This window comes from Tachypleus tridentatus, chromosome 10 (assembly GCF_004210375.1).
Source record: "Tachypleus tridentatus isolate NWPU-2018 chromosome 10, ASM421037v1, whole genome shotgun sequence".
In the NCBI taxonomy this organism is placed as follows: domain Eukaryota; kingdom Metazoa; phylum Arthropoda; class Merostomata; order Xiphosura; family Limulidae; genus Tachypleus; species Tachypleus tridentatus.
Genome location: NC_134834.1, coordinates 150,104,097 through 150,121,612, shown reverse-complemented (window position 1 = coordinate 150,121,612; position 17,516 = coordinate 150,104,097). Strand labels below are relative to the sequence as shown.

General features: G+C 34.1%; 1 protein-coding gene across 1 annotated transcript in view; it reads left to right on the top strand.

Annotated features, from left to right (window-relative positions):
- The window catches only part of LOC143228539 (uncharacterized), a 68,907-nt gene extending 55,072 nt beyond the window's left edge, over positions 1-13,835 (top strand). Inside the window, exons 12-18 of the mRNA XM_076459781.1 lie at positions 8,172-8,299; positions 9,662-9,795; positions 10,093-10,181; positions 10,720-10,844; positions 11,591-12,209; positions 12,857-12,984; positions 13,477-13,835. Of these exons, the coding sequence (XP_076315896.1) occupies positions 8,172-8,299; positions 9,662-9,795; positions 10,093-10,181; positions 10,720-10,844; positions 11,591-12,209; positions 12,857-12,984; positions 13,477-13,835 (1,582 nt within the window). The remainder of the gene's footprint in view (positions 1-8,171; positions 8,300-9,661; positions 9,796-10,092; positions 10,182-10,719; positions 10,845-11,590; positions 12,210-12,856; positions 12,985-13,476) is intronic.
- The last annotated feature ends 3,681 nt before the right edge of the window (positions 13,836-17,516 follow it).

Below are 17,516 nucleotides of genomic sequence, written 5' to 3'. Positions count from 1 at the left end.
AGATTGGTAAGCCTAAGTCATGACAACAAATATGGTCTGTATTATTTCACGTGCAGTTTTAAGCATCTCGAAACCTGTCTTATGTTTATAAATTATTGGTATCACAGACTGGGTTTTATTTGTTTATACTTTGTCGACTATGGTAACTAATACTCGGCCCTTCTACAATCATTGTACCGGGTATTTATGACTCGTAGCAAAATGAATTTCAATTATACGTCATAATTCTGTCTATAAAATCAAACTAGATGTAGCAGTCTGAATAGTTAATTTATCTTGAAATGTTAAATTTGAAAAATTGAATTCTTCAAACTTTTCCATATTTAAAAAATGATACAAAAACGTCTACAGAATGATCTATCAGCTTTTAAACTTGGAATATACTTTATTTGAGATAGATCTGTCTACTGTCTAGACTAGGAAATCAAGGTTTCACTGACTTTCAGGTGCCACAAATGCAAAACATGCTCATGAATGTGAAATGTGTATGTCTAGTTACATTCTTCAAAAACTTGTACTTTTTAAATACACACATACCTTTAAGTTTGTTCTTTTCGTGATGGCAAGGGGTGGAACCTGTACGCAGCAGACTGAGATCAGTCCTCAGCTCTACACGAGGAAAGATGGTGGGGACGATCCTGTCTACTGTCGATGGTTTTTTCAGTCCCAACCTGCCTGGCTTGAAACCCACGAAATCCAAAACAGTGGGATCCGACACAAAACATGAGCATTCAAAGTGATCTTGACAAAGCTTTGCATGGTATGAAGGAGTCCAGTTCTTCCTATTGACCATCCGCACCCACTGTCGCCACCTTGCCGGTTTTTCTCCTTGCACGGAAACGAAAAGAAGTTTTGCCCGATGCCGAACCGTTTTTACAACCATAAGCAACGCAGTAAACCATGTTATCATAAAACAAACATAAAGTAGCAATATCAAAACAAAAAATAATGTCACAAAGTAAAAGTATGTAATCCGAAAAAAGCACCGATAGATTTACATAAAACACCAGCACTGAAAGGAACACAATAGTCGGTGCTCAACGAAGGGTGTTTGGCAAGTATTACGTTATAGTTGTAAAACGTCACGGAAACAGCCGAACGACCGAGAGGAACTTGAGTTCGAGGACCCGCATATTTTGTTTCAATTTTTACTCAAAAACTAAAGTGTTTAAAAATATGGCAACCACACAGGAATTATACCTAACCAAAGTACAGCTTCTAAGGCAATTATTAAATTTGTTGAAAATTGACCTTTAAGCCTAATAATAAATTACAGGCTATAAGTCTAGAATTATCCACAGGAGTAAATTTACTGTGTTAACTGAATGTCGCTTTATTACTACTCAGTAGATGGAATTTAAACATTTGGTGTACATGATTATACGTTTATTACAATGCATATGTAAATTTGTAACTGCATGTAGTTATCATATGTTTGGCACCTTCATTTCGACCAGATTTAAATACGACGTGGGCCTAGAGCCGATGTTGTTCATTATAGATGTTTATTATTAAGCTGTTGTTTTTGAATTAAGCACAGAGCTACTCAATGGGCTATCTGTGCGCTGCCCACCACGGGTATCGAAACCCGGTTTTTAACGTTGTAAGTCCGCAGACATACCGCTGAAGCCACTGGGGGCTATTATTAACCAAAACGCTTACCGGTTTATATCAATTTATTCCGCAGATTTTCCACTAGGGAGTATGTGTTATAGCTAAGTTATCATGTATTTTATATGTGAGTTTGAATATATTTTCATCTCCACAGAAAGTTGAGTACGTTATATTAAAATTACTTTGAATTTGCAAATCAACAAGTAACACGACAGTAATATCACATATAAAGTTCCAGTGAATGTCATGTAACAGAACCACATTTTGACGTTGCTTAGCCCTTGGTAAATAGCGTGAAGAAAACGGATCGCTTTAGGGAAGGATACAAGACAGGCCTTTCGGGCGCTAAATATTCATACATCCAGATCATAAGCACAAACATAGGCTGAGATAATTTTGAGTTAAAATAACGTTTTGAAAAAAACTTACATTAGTAACCAGTTGTTTGGTTTTGCATGATTAGTTAAGAAACCAAATCAAATGAAATATCACAATTATTTTGTTTTGTCGAATTTCGAAACGTGCTACTAGTGATGCTAATATTTTAAATATTTGTATTAGCGAACCATTGTAGTAAAATACAAATTTGCTCATCGAAAATGATAACCTACATGTACATTTATTACATACTAATGACAGTAGCTTATTTTCATACCACCTGCATTATACAGATATATGCACAATATTTAAAACAATTTCTGTAGGACGTGAAGAGACGCAGAGATAAACAGCTATCTAGTAGCACGACATAATTTTAATTTAATTTTAACTACTACTACAAGATTCGCAGAGTCATCATTGAAACCTTTGTTACTAGACGCCATCTTATAATTTATATATTGTTGTTTTTTTCGAATTAACTATAACCCTGGAGGATGAATTAACTTTTAATTTAGTGTTACGTCTGCTCACTAATGTATGCAATCTTTATTTATTAACATTATACATCTGTTATCTCTTTTTTATACGTTAGAACTGAAATGTATAATAAGGATTGTCCATTGAAAGGTGAGAACTTCAAATTTCCATATAATTAAATAAATTAATTATAATTATTAGTCATTAAAAATGTTAAACTTAGGCTTAAGGCGTTTTAAGTGAAAATGCAAAAGATTTAAAATGAATTAGTTATAATTTAACACAAAACAATTCGTTACCAACTTGTGTTAGAGACAAAGAGTCTTTAGATGGCCACACCTGTCAAATGAGCTCGCAGCCAAAAGTATTGTCAACATTAATTGTTATAGTGTTAAAGGGTTTTTTTCTTTGCTAGTGAGACATTATTATATTTATAAGTAGTTGTGTTGTCATAGAACATTAAAACTAGGTCTATTATTCTATCCAACATTTCATACTTTATTCAGTTCCTTATATTTTTTATTTTTCAAATATGAGTGTTTAATAGTATTTCAACCACACTATGTCTGTCCAGGTCCATGACCAACGACACATTTTGCTGGATAAAGAGCTGATTTGGCGGGATAGGACACTACAAACATAATAGTTTGTAATATTAACATAATAACACTACAAACTTTTAAACATATCATTGGCGTAATTTTGACCCTGTAGCAAAGTGCTCTTATGAATGGGGAATAGAGACCCTGTATGACTGTCATGCAAAAATCAATGTTTTATCCTTGACTTGAATGGTTTGGGTTAATGTGGAAAATAAGGTTCCCCCAATAGACAAAAATACATATATGATCCACCGCTTACTCTTAATACTAATGTCTTATCATCTCACAATCTCTAATAACTTTCCAACGTAACAATTGTTCTTGCAGTAAATGGCCTATATATATATATATTGTTCTGACTGTTACTATGTTTCATACGTTCTGAATAGAGTAAATCTCGGCGTTACCAATGTGTGTGTGTGAGAGAGAGAGAGAGAAAACATAAGGCCTAAGGGACGGAATAAATGTTTGATGACAAGTAAAGTCAATACTATGCATTGTTAGAGATATTAATCATTGTAGATAGTTGTATATTTGATTTTCTGGTCTGTATAAGTACACATTTCTTGTTTGGTTTGTGGGTTCGGAATTTCGGATCCAGTAACTTCCTTATAAGCCTTCTTTTAGTTATTATTTACGTTGGTTACTATAGCATTAAACACAAAGCTACACAATTGGCTGTCTGTGCGAGTGCGAGTCCTAGTACACTTCTAGTAACTTGATTTTGTTCAGAAAGGACCAATAATATATTATTCTCCCCACCTGTAAACTCTGAAGAATTTACCAAGTATTTTCACTCTGAATTTTCCTATATAACGGGCAAATTGCAAAGTATAGTTGTTGCACTATACTTGTGATATATTCAAGTGAACGGAATTAACCTTAAGAGCTTGAACGATAAATTCACTTTACAAAACATTAGCTCTAGGTATGGAATTACCACGAATTGAGCTGAGTGGGGTTAACTGAGTTCCGTTGTTTGTTCCTAGCGAATTAAAAAAAAAAAAGCGACACGTACTATGATTTTTTAAACCACTCCCTTAGGGAGAATGAGCTATTGGGGGGGGCTAGAATAAAATTTGGGGTGTATGTCTCCCTCACCCAAAGCGCCGGCCCTGTTACAAAGTAATATTACGTAAAATCGAATAATAAGTGTGGACAAACGAAAGACGTTTACTAACTTCACTTAATATAAAGCAGACGGAGTGATGTTCATCAAAGTACTCAGTAGGACTATAGAATACAAATATTCATATCTTTCTCAACCTGTGTTCCTCGCTTTGCGTTGCTGTTTATCTTTGTGTTGGAAGATAATCTAAAGCAGGGTCACCAAACTACGGCCCTCGAGGTCATTTTGTTTCGGCCCATCAGCAGCTAGCCGCTTGGAAATAAAAAGTGACATATTATCAAATGTCCGACTGTCATAACAAAATAAATCACACCGATGGTCGCTTTAAGCTGGCAAACACAAGACGTAATGATATCGAGAAATATATCCACTTCTGTCAGATCCAACCTGGTTGTCAAAGTTGTCATTTTTGGTTGACATCACATCCCACATGAATTAATTGAACTTAAACTTCAGGGGAATAATAACCTTGTCTGTGATCTCTATAAAATCATTAAAGGATTTCGGAGAAAGCTGTCATTGTTTGAAGCACATTTGGAAGGAGGAAACCTCTCTCATCTTTAGTGTTTCAATGAGTTTCACGCTGGAATCATAGAAGATGTCAACCTGGAGTTTCAGAAAAAGATTATTGGTGATTTAAATAAGCATTTTTAGAGAGATTTTCGGATCTCGACAGAATCGAAAGTGACATTCTCCTTTTTCAGAATCCTTTTGATTGTGTCATTGATGACATGCCAGTGGAACTTCAGCTGGAGGTCATCGATTTGCAAGGAAATGACTTGTTGAAAGAAAAACACAGAGAGGGCAACTTATTGAATTTTACAGCTGCATACCTGAAGATGATTTTCCAAAGCTGAAGCAGTTCGCATCTGGTATGGCATCAGTGTTCGAAACAACTTATGTCTGTGAACAAGCATTTTCAAAAATGAAGTATGTGAAGTCGGTACATCGATCAAGGTTGACTGATGAACATTTGAAAGCAATTCTAATGACTGGATGCAGCAATTCAAAACCGAACATTGAAGATATTTTGAAAGCCAAACGCCAATTTCATAAATCTCAGTAACTTTTTTGCGGCTCAGTGAAATTCAGATATGTACACGCTATGTGACAATTGTTTTTGCTAATGTCACCTTCTTTGATAACCTTTTGGTAAATAAAAATGTTAGTTGTATTTCTGTTTGTTATTTATTATATGTGTGTATTGCATGCTACTCCCACATGGCTAATGTGGCATCCTAAACTTAGTGTTAAGTCTTTTACAGAGAGCTTCTGTTCTAGCTTATGAGTATTGAACATAATGATCATGTGGCCCACGCTTCTCATTTCCCAAGTAATCTGGCCCCTTGTGAAAAACGTTTGATGACCCATGATATGAGGTTTAAACTGCATAATATATAAAGGATGTTACTATTTAAGCCTTACACAAGATTGCATTTATCTGGATGAGGAATCATATTATGCTAATATAATAATAGGTGGGATAAAGCTGTGCCATTTGTATTAAACGTCAGAAGATATACGTGTAAACCAGTTATCATTCTAAGTCTGTATTATATATCCGGTTTATAATTATTTATAGTATTATCAGAAAGAGTTTTTTGATATCAGAGTGATAATATACAGTAATTGAATTAATTTGGCTAATGTTTGAAATTAGGCCAAAGAAGTAAAGTAGCTATATATGTATATAAATATATAAAAACTTTTAATTTCCAAAGAAAAACATTAAGCTCAAGTTTTTTGTGATTTTGTTTGCAAAGGAAACCCGTATAAAAAAGGTTAACCTGATTTGCAAAAAACATGCTACTGTAGTCGGTGAAGGAACCGATGACCAAAAAGTAAATGGCCATCGTTTTAGTATATTTCATTTCCATATTCTAAAATGTCAGATATTACAGACTGGAAAATGGTCTGTATGACTGTGTGGGTCTAATTACTTGTACTTGAATAACGCACGTATATAAAAGTTATTGGTCTATCTAGGCCTTACAATGCAATAAACTAAATTTTGAAAAAACAATAAAAAACTCAAATCTAGCACTTATATTTCAATTATTTATTACGTTTTTTTAAAAAAATTATTTCCTTCAAGTTTATTATATTCATCAAATCTGAAGACACTCTAATGTAAATACTTGTATTAACTTGTGTAAATACAGCTAAAGTACCAGAGTGTAAAATATTGTATACAGTATCCAAACTTATCTAAATACAGCTGAAGTACCAGTGTATAATATTGTATACAGTATCCAAACTTGTCTAAATACAGCTGAAGTACCAGAGTGTATAATACTGTATGCAGTATCCAGTCTTTTGTAAATACAGCTGAAGTACCATAGGGTTAAATACTGTATGCAGTATCCAATCTTGTGTAAATATAGCTAGAGTACCAGAGTGTAAAATATTGTATACAGTATCCAATCTTTTGTAAATATAACTATAGCACCATAGTATAAAATACTGTATACAGTATCCAATCTTGTTTAAATTCATTTGAAATTTGCTTGCTTTAGAAGTGTGTCTGGTTTAACTAGAGAGTTGATTTCTCTATTTAAATATCAATGTATTGTTAAACAAAATTATTTTTGAAACCTACCATTAAAGATAGACACATCCATCTCTTAATAAAGCCAAGGGCTTTTAAAGATAAAACTCACTTCTTAAAGCTGACATTGTAGTTGTCGTGCACATGTAGATTTACTGTTTAGTCCCATTTTGAAACCAATACTACACAAGTGCAGGCAATTAATGGAAGAAATGTTTTAAAGGTAACATTTTAGTTTGGCAGGTGAAACTTGAAAGCCCACATCCTCAACAAGCAGTTTCAGTGTTTAATACAGCATGGCACAATAGTTTAACCTCACAGATACAATCTCTAATTGAATATTTAATGATTGACATTTAAACACAGCTTAAAGTGTATAAACAACTCAACTGGAAAGGGACATCAACAAGAAACGCACCTCGATATTACATAAACATAAATTCTGGATGTATTACTTCTCATACATAAACTTCTAGTCATTTTATGGTTTGTTTTGTTTCCTGTATTAACATTCTATGAAATACTTAGCAACAGACAGAAACTATGGAAGAAATATTTCTTCTGGATATTCAATTTAGCAAATTTGGGACTTGTCTTATTGTGAAGTGGAAAATCTGGTGTACATGTGTGGCCTGTGATTTGGATGCTGTGACATTGAAAGTGTGATATAAGTATTACATTTTTAATGTGCCATACCCAAATCTGGACATTTTAATTTCCACACAGTCTCACACTTGATAAGTGCTTAGAAAATTCTTTTGGTTTTTCTTTTAAAAGCACTAACTTCCACCAGGTTTTCTGTTTCTTACATATTATATCATATCAACTGTGTTTGAACCTTTTACTATACAGGGTGTTCCAGAAGACTGAATCTATAAGTAAAATGTGCATTATATTATTAAAGTTCACGAAATAATACAGTATCCAATCTTGTTTAAATTTATTTGAAATTTGCTTGCTTTAGAAGTGTGTCTGGTTTAACTAGAGTTTGATTTCTCTATTTAAATATCAATGTATTGTTAAACAAAGTTATTTTTGAAACCTACCATTAATGTAGGTTGATTAATGTACTTGATTAATCAATTAATAAATATATTACAATATGGTAATATATTTACCATATATTAATTTATAAAAATTAATGTCAGTTTTATACTTTTCAGTAAAGATTTATGTTACTTCAGTGTGCAGTTTGGATCTATATAAATGTAGTAGTAATCAACTGTGTTTGAACCTTCTACTATACAGGGTGTTCCAGAAGACTGAATCTATAAGGAAAATGTGCATTATATTATTAAAGTTCACGAAATACATTTTTAATGTCAGTTTTATACTTTTCAGTAAAGATGGCTGTTACGGGTGTGCAGTTTGGATCTATATAAATGTAGTAGTATTGTCTGTTGTATGTCCACATAACTAGTTCGCAGGGTTTAGATGGATTATCACAAAATACTGATAAAGAGGTTTATGCATTTTGTGGTTTTAAGGGCATGATGGTACCACTACTTCACCTCTTGTTCATGGATCTTCACCAGATTTGGCATGAAGGTTTGTTGGGTTTATGTGGAGATAAATGCAAACATATGATTTAACATTTTATGTTTTGTAGTTTTTATGTTTTTTATTATTATATCTAAGAGAATAAACTTTTCATATTCTAAGATAACCTTTCTTTCATCAAGAATTTATGTAACTTCAGTCTTGGTGACTGATACTCCAGCTAGTAATAAATTAATCAAGAAGACATTATTTCCCCTTATGGGTTCAGACTTCTGGGACACCCTGTAGTGAAGTAACATTTTTTGTGCTTGCAGACATGTAATATTTCATAATAAAAAGAGGCCTATTGTGAATTTTCTCTAAATTCTATTATATCAAAATGTTTATTAGTTGTAACTAAACATTAACACATACTGTTTTTTTACCCTCTACCACAACCAGGCTCTGTGGACTATTTTTTACTGTTTTTACCCTCTTCCACAACCAGGCTCTGTGGACTTTTTTTACTGTTTTTACCCTCTACCACAACCAGGCTCTGTGAACTTTGTTTTACTGTTTTTACTTTCTACCAAAACCAGGCTCTGTGGACTTTTTTTACTGTTTTTACTTTCTACCACAACCAAGCTCTGTGTACTTTTTTTTACTGTTTTTACCACATATTACAACCGGGCTCTGTAGACATTTTTTACTGTTTTTACCATATATTACAACCAGGCTTTGTAGACATTTTTTACTGTTTTTACCCTCTACCACAACCAGGCTAAGTGGACTTTTTTGTACTGTTTTTACTTTTTACTTCCAAAACCAGGCTCTGTGGACTTTTTGTACTGTTTTTACTTTCTACCAAAACCAGGCTCTGTGGACTTTTTTGTACTGTTTTTACTTTTACCAAAACCAGGCTCTGTGGACTTTTTTGTACTGTTTTTACTTTTTACCAAAACCAGGCTCTGTGGACTTTTTTTTATTGTTTTTACTTTCTACCAAAACCAGGCTCTGTGGACTTTTTTGTACTGTCTTTACCCTCTATCACAACCAGGTTCTGTATACCTTTTTGTACTGTTTTACCCTCTACCACAACCAGGTTCTATGAACTTTTTTTACTGTTTTCACCACATATTACAACCAGGTTCTGTGGACTTTTTCTTACCCTCTACCACAGACAGGCTCTGTGGACTGTTTTCACCTTCTTCTAAGATTATGTTTTGTTTAAATGTTGAGATTTTGTGTGTTGTTCTATTATTCTTTGACTTAAGTATTGGATGTTTAGTTATCATAAAGAATTGTATACATTGAAGATTTCTGTTTTAACAGTTTGCTGCAACAATATTTTATTTAATTGAGTCATTGAGGGTACTCGGACACTTAAATTGAGAGTAGTATAGTAATTGTAATAATTTATATTGATTTCAGCTTTTCAGGATTTTTATGGACAAGTAAGTGTTGAGAAGGTGGTAGTTAAATCTGATGAAAGATCCTTTCCCACAAAACTAACCTATGTTACTGGTCAGAAGAGTGAAGGAATGGTTTCCTTGACTATGCAACAGGTATGTACCCAATGATCAATGATACTAATTTATTAATCTGTAATTGTTATGTGATCTGCAGTCACTGTGAACATGCAGTTAGTAGAATTTCCTCGACAGTAGCGTGACATAATTTGTTTAAGTAATAGACAAACTTAGTAAACCAACAATGTCTTTTAAAGGTAAGGTTGAATCCTCCACTAATAATTTGTTTTAATAATAGGCAAAGTTACTTAAGGAACAATGTGTTTTAAAGGTAAAGTAGAATCCTAGACCAATAATTTGTTTTAGTAGTATGCAAACTTACTGTATCAACAGTGCGTTTTAAAGGTGGCGTTCACAATGTGTTTTGAAGATAATTTCCTAAAGCTTTCGTCAAAACATTTTACAGTTTCTTCAATTTGTCGGTAAGTTAGTGTGAGGAACGATCTTAGAGATTGTACGAAAGTATAATAGACATTGGGATAAACATGTTTTTAACAGGGTAAAACAAGAATAGTTTTTTATGCCACTTTTACAAGCGGAAGAAAAGATGTTTACTTATTGACACGTCAGACCTGAACATAGATATTTATAAAGTGAAAAATAAACTAAATGATATTATATGATAACGAAACATGTTTAAAATGTTTCTTACCTACGTGGAAGAAAAGTCTCCAAAACCTGATATATAGGTTGAATATATCAGTGTTTGTTTGAATATTTTTGTACCGTATTTGTATATTAAGTATATAAATTTGTTTCATGTTACCACGTTTGTGTTTACATGTTATGTTACATTCTCCCTATAGGAAGATGTATCTTAAACTGTAAATATAGTAAATGTGTTGACACATTCAGTGTTTTTATAAATTGTATTACTTGTGTTTTTATGTTGTTCCTTCACATTCTCATACTTAAACTTGGATCTGACGTAAATCTTACAGAGCATTATTACTGTCTCAGGTCTCTTTCACGAGTTTGGCCCTATACGGAAACTCCAGCTGTTGCTACTGTCGTTCTAGGGGGAGCCACTGCTTTCGTTGCTACTTTCATGAGTTTGGATGTACTGGTGGAAATGATGTCAATAGGTGAGAAATTCAAAGTTTCTACTCTTTGATTAAATTAACAAAAATATTTTTACTATATCAGTAAGCTGATACACTTTCTTATTGTGACATTTAATAATATTATTGTGTCAACCATAATACATAAATAATTTATGGAAATGATCTGTCTTAGTCTGTTACTTATACAGTTAAATAATCTCTACATATGATTCATCTCAGTATCTTACTTGTAATTTGTCATTTAGTTTTTCTTTGTTACTTTCACCTGTACTTTTCTGTCTATTGTCTTTCACCTTACATTTATAGTTATAGTTTGTGTGTTATTCTAATCTTATCAGTAAAGCTGCTGTTATTTTTCATCATTCTTCACTGTTTTTTCATTTTTTCTCCACTCTCCTATAAAAAGTGCTCTTTTTCTCACTATATCTTACAAGTACCTTTTGTGTTTTCCACTTACATAGCATATTATTTTTCTATTTGTAAGTATCGTATGTACTTTACTTTATTTCCCACTGTTTCGCATACCTTTTTTTTCAGTGTACCTTTCTCTCTTAAATAACTTTAATCATTACTTCGCATTAAAAATTTCAAATTTTCCATCCTCTTACGTACCTCTATCTAGTTTATTGTTACTAGTTTAAAAATATTTTTCATTTGTTGTACATTTTTCTACAAGACGCTCTCTGTTGAGTAAAACCGGAACTACAAACTACAAAAGCACCAACAAATTTCACTCACGTTAAACACATGTAGTATATTTTCTTCAGGGACCCTGATGGCCTACACTCTGGTGTCCACGTGCGTCCTGATTTTGCGGTATCAACCCCACAAAACTACCCTAGTCGAACTTCTGCCCGAGTCCATCAGATCTGCTTGTCCCACCCCCTGCAAGGAGGTGGCAACGCCTATTAATGTATCAAGAACAACGATTCACACGAAACGAACCAATCGAGTGGATTCTTCTGATAGCGAGGATTCTCCGGCCCTGAATCCATCAGAGAAATTTCCCAGTCAACAGAAATCTGAAGATCTTGATCTCCTCGTGCCTAACGGTAACGTGGAAAACTCCAGTTATGGAACAGTCCACCAGGGGGCATCGTCAACATTCAAGATTTCTGGTCTATTTCACAAACTCTACAATAAGGTCATGACTCGACTTTTTCCTTACGAATGGACTGTTCGAAAACCGCCAACAGAGTGCTCTGGGCAATTTGTAATGAAGGTCGTTGGATTGCTCTACCTTCTAATCATCATCTTTGATTTGATTATCGTTTGTTCGATGCCTGCCTTGGAAAACAATGATACAACAGCGTTAATGTCTCTGTTGCTGTGCCTTTTTGGGATTGTCGTTTGTTTGGTTGTCATTGGATGTCAGCCTCAGACGAAGTAAGTCAAACTACACCCTGAAGTGTTAACATCGTATGATTGTTTATCTAGGAGGTATTCCTTTGAGTAACAAATAGATCAGCAATGTTGTCTGCTACTCCAGTCTCTGATCAGGTTTATATACTATTGATATTGAAATGGTTTACACAATAGTCAAGTAAGATACTGCTTACACAACAAATATAGCAGTGTTTGTAACAGTTTGTAAATCAGTGAAACCAGATAAAAAAGTAATATCTAATGATTGAGTGTATATAAAAAACAATAACTGTAAATTGGTGCTTTAAACTGGTTGAAAGAAGGTCAACTATGACTATAAACTGTTAAAGGAAGAAAAATAATCACCATAAACTGGTTGCAGTGACATAAACAATGACTGTAAAACTGGTTGAAGAGGCATAAACAATGACTGTGAACTGGTTGAAAGACGGTAAATAATAACTGTAAAATGACTGACAGAAAGTCTACATTGAATACAAAATTGTTGAAGGGTCATGAACAATGACTGCAAACTAGCTGAAGGGAGATAAAAACTGAGGAACAACGATCTTTAAATGATGATAAAAATAAAACATTTAGTGCCTAGAGCTTACCTAAACTGTAATAACAGTAACTACATTTACAAAATGTTTTTGTCTTAATTTCAGAAATGAACTCAAGTTCAAAGCTCCAGGTGTTCCACTGGTGCCAACTGTAGCTGTTATAGTCAATATTTATTTAGTTCTCAAACTATCTGTTCTCTCACTCATTCGTTTTACTGTTTGGATGATTGTAGGTGAGTCTAAAAGTGTTATCGTATGAGAACTGTAATTAGCTATAAAACGTATCTATACATGTGTCATTTACATTATCTTTAAGAAGGACAAGAGGTTCTGATAGTTTAATAATATCATTACTAAAAATGTCAATACTAAAAGCACCCAAAGTTTAATAACTACATCACTAAATACTACCAAAGTTTGATAACTACATCACTAGATACTACCAAAGTTTAATAACTACATAACTATATGCTACCAAAGTTCAATAACTACATCACTAGATACTACCAAAGTTTGATAACTACATCACTAGATGCTATCAAAGTTTAATAACGTTATCACTAGATGCTACCAAAGTTTAATAACTTTGCCACTAGATGCTACCACAGTTTAATAACTAGATCACTAGATATTACTAAAGTTTAATAAGTACATCACTAGATACTCCCAAGTGTTTTATTGTGAACATAAAAACGGGTAATTTTTTTAATTTTCACGTGCTTCAGGATTCCTCGTGTACTTTTTGTATGGAATAAAGAACAGCTCTCTGGATAGTCTTCCCGAGCCCGCCCTGGAACTGAAAATACCTGACAGGATAAGGGGAAAGGGAATGAAGGTTTTCCAAGAACCCCGTGAAAGAGATTTGAACAATGAGTGTTCAAACAATGTTTTGTCACTGCCAATAGATGGCGCTGATAGTCTAGTTAACATGAATTATCGACCGATTATTAAAGAAAATAAAATGGAAGTCTTAAGAAAAATCAGTGGGAGACTTTTGAATAAAAGAAGTTATGAAAGGTTTTATTTGAAATGTAAAACGGTTTTTGATTTAGTGAGGTCTTACTTTTTAATTGTCGTTCCATAGCTATTTTCTCCTCCATTGTTGTAACATTGTATTTATTTCTTTTAGTTCTGTTTAAAAGGTTTTTTTCTCACGGGAATGATGAACATGTTTGTTAGTGATATACACGAGATTAAAATAATTAATTGAAATCTTGATAAGTTTGGTTGAAAACCTTAAGTTTTGGTTACTCGTTAACAGTTTAAGAATATACAGGGTGGTCCATAAGTCCCTACCCATCCATATATCTTATGTATCCTGTGTATCTGTGTGGTGTCACCAGTATTCTTGCGCTCATGTACCCACGTACTTGTCACAATACGCTCTTCAAGTGTAAATGGGCTTACATCGGCCATATTTCTCTGAAAAAAAAGAAAAAATTATAATACATGCGTAATTGAATATAACATAATAACATATGGATGGGTAGGAACTTATGAGCCACCCTGTATAATAAAAATATTTCATTGTTGTGAAAACATACACATTTTTAGTTTTAAATGAATATATACAAGACCAAGTAGAATGTTTATATTTTAATTTTGTAACTTATTGTTTGAACACTTGTGACGGGCTTGTTTTCATGTTACGAATATTTGAACAGTGGTTCCTTTAATAGGAGGTTAAAAGGGGGAATTTGGAGAATGTTAAAAAAAATGAAATTATGTGTCACGTGGGCTTGCAACTTGTTACAAAGTAAAAGTTTGTTAGCAGATAGGAAACGTTTTCTGTGTTATGACCGTTTTGTTTGGTTCGATAATTATCGTATTGAAAGGAATTTGCTATTTCGCCTAACGTTTCGTTCATCATCGCCACGTGATTATAGTTTTATCAATATTTACATGCCCAAACAATAAGATTACTTACCTCCAAAGTGAAAAACACCATCACCTTTGCGTAGTGCATTTGTTGCCCACATGATGTCGCTTGAGCTGTTATCTTTGTTTGCACTGGTTAACTGACGCAACAGCCTACATGAACAGTTTAGTTTTGAGCATAAACTTCAGGTTAAACTTCGCGTCGTTTCAGTCAGACAACCGTCTTTCGAATTGAGTTGCAAAATTTGTGAAATACAGTTGAAAACAAGCATTTACTAGGGTAAACGAAACGTAATGTAAATATTTTGTAATTGCAGTTATAATCATAGTAACACCAATGTCGTGTAATTGATACTATTCGACTCAATTATAAATTACAAACGTGGTAAGTAATGAACATTATTCTCAGATAAGAACTAGACGGGCCTGGCATGGCCTAGCGCATTAAGGCGTGCGCTTCGTAATCTGAGGGTCGCGGGTTCGCGCCCGAGTCGCGCCAAAACATGCTCGCCCTCCCAGCCGTGGGGGCGTTATAATATGACGGTCAATCCCACTATTCGTTGGTAAAGAGTAGCCCAACAGTTGGCGGTGGGTGGTGATGACTAGCTGCCTTCCCTCTAGTCTTACACTGCTAAATTAGGGACGGCTAGCACAGATAGCCCTCGAGTTGCTTTGTGCGAAATTCAAAAAAAAAGAACTAGACGTAGAGCGAGAGTTATGCTTTGAAATCAGTGACGAATGTATGTAGAGAGCGTTTTGTGTAACTTTGAGAAATTTTACGAATCGCAGAGACAAATAAAGTAAATTGGAATTTGGTAAACGTCAAATTTCCCAAAGTCATTCAAAACGCGTTCTTGAACGTTAAGCGTATTGGACAAAAGTGTAGTCAGGTCTGGCATGACCAGGTGGTTAGGGCGCTTGACTCGCAATCTGAGGCTCTCGGGTTCGAATATCCGTCCCATGAAACATGCTTGCCCTTTCAACCGTGGGGGCGTTTTAGTGTTAGGTCAATCTTTATGTTCGTTGATAAAAGAGTAGCCCAAGAGTGATGACAAACTGCTTTCCATCTAGTGTTACACTGCTAAATTAGGGACAGCTCGCACAGATATCTCTCGTGTAGCTTTGCGCGAAATTAAAAACAAACAAAAGTGTAGCCCTTTTTCAACACGTGTTACAAATGTGTGCTCGTAGCACGCGCTTCACGTATGATGAATCCATAGACATATGTAAATTGCGTAAAGAAAATTTGAAATGCTCGTGAACTTTCTGACACAAGTAGACATTAGTCAAAGAAACTGGTATGAAATGAACTTAAGAAAATGGTTGAATTTAAATAATTATTTCTTCTTGTGATATTTGAGATTACGTTTTATCTAAAATTTCGTTTTACATTTGTAAATATTGAAACAATGGTAAACATTATGAAAATGAAACAGAGAAACATTTTTTATAAATGTGTAAGTTGTACGAGATCTATAGATAATACAAACTTTTAGGTTTAGCTAATAAGATGTATTAAGCACATGAGAAGTTTAAGGCGTGTTTAATGTTTCATGTACTTCAGGTTGTATTAGCTCACCTTTTAAATGTTCGTATTTATTTTATTTACATTTTTACGTTATACTATATTTTACTAAAATGTTAACATTTTGAGTTTAAATTGTGTAAATACATTTTTTCTAGTTTATACAAATATGAAATAAAATATATTTGTTGTCAGTATAAAATTCGCATGTCTGGACAAACTTTAATAAACTTCGAAACTAGAAACTAGTCCAGCTTGAATAAAATTGTTTTGGTTGTTTTGTCATGCGAAAAAAAATCAAATAAATTTCTGAAAGTTGTTGTGGAACTTCTAGGACATGTCTCAACGTTTAATCCTTAAACAGTGGGAATTTTGTAGGTGGCAGCATCAATTGATGATGGCCGCTGTTTAAAAGGAAAAGAGACACAATGAAAGCATTTATTTAATGGATTGTTTGCATGAGAACAACAAGTTTCCTTTTAATAATAATGTGTTAAAGTGATATTAGAAAAAAAAAAGAAACCGTAACTATATTTCCTATTGTCCAACCAATTTTGTTTATTAAATTTGCTTAAAATTCAAGAGTATTGTTACAAGTCCAACAAGCTTCAGAATATCTGTGGCAGGTGCACGTGATGTCATGATGGGCCCTCACGTCAGAACGATTTAATTAACTTTTAACACCAGACTTGTGACGTCTCATGTAGGAAATTAGTCCAGTGCAGACACAGATGTTGCAAGTGTAAGCAGGGTCTGTTGCTCGTACTGGCACTGTGAGTCAAGCCTGCACGTGCTATAACCCGCCTTATCTGCCATGTTCTTCTGCATTGTTTGTTACAACAACGATGCCGGTTGCCAACCAAAGCTAAAGAGCCCACCTGTCCTGTGAGCCAGCGACGTTTCTGGGCGAAACCGATATGACCTTGGCTACCGGTGCGGCCCAATGAGACTAAAAACTCACCGCCATACTTTGTCCAAATCACCAATCAAGCCAGGCATGACCTGATGATAAGGGCGCTTGACTCGCAATCTGTGGGCCCCAAGATCGAATCTTGTCATGAAACGTACTCGTCCCTTCAGCCATGGGAGCATTAAAGTGTGACAGCCATGGTTAATTCTACTCTTTGTTGGTAAGACAGTAGCCTAAAATTTGACGGTGGGTGGTGGTCACTAACTGTCTTCCTTCTTGTCTACCACTTCAAAATTGGAACAGATAACTTGGACAGCTTTGTGAAAAATTCAAAATTCAGCCACCTATCAAGAAAACACAATATATAATGCTATACCACCAACGAGAAACTAATACTGACCTATTTACACGATCAATCACTTGCTGCAATTTATTGTCAATAGTATGATCTT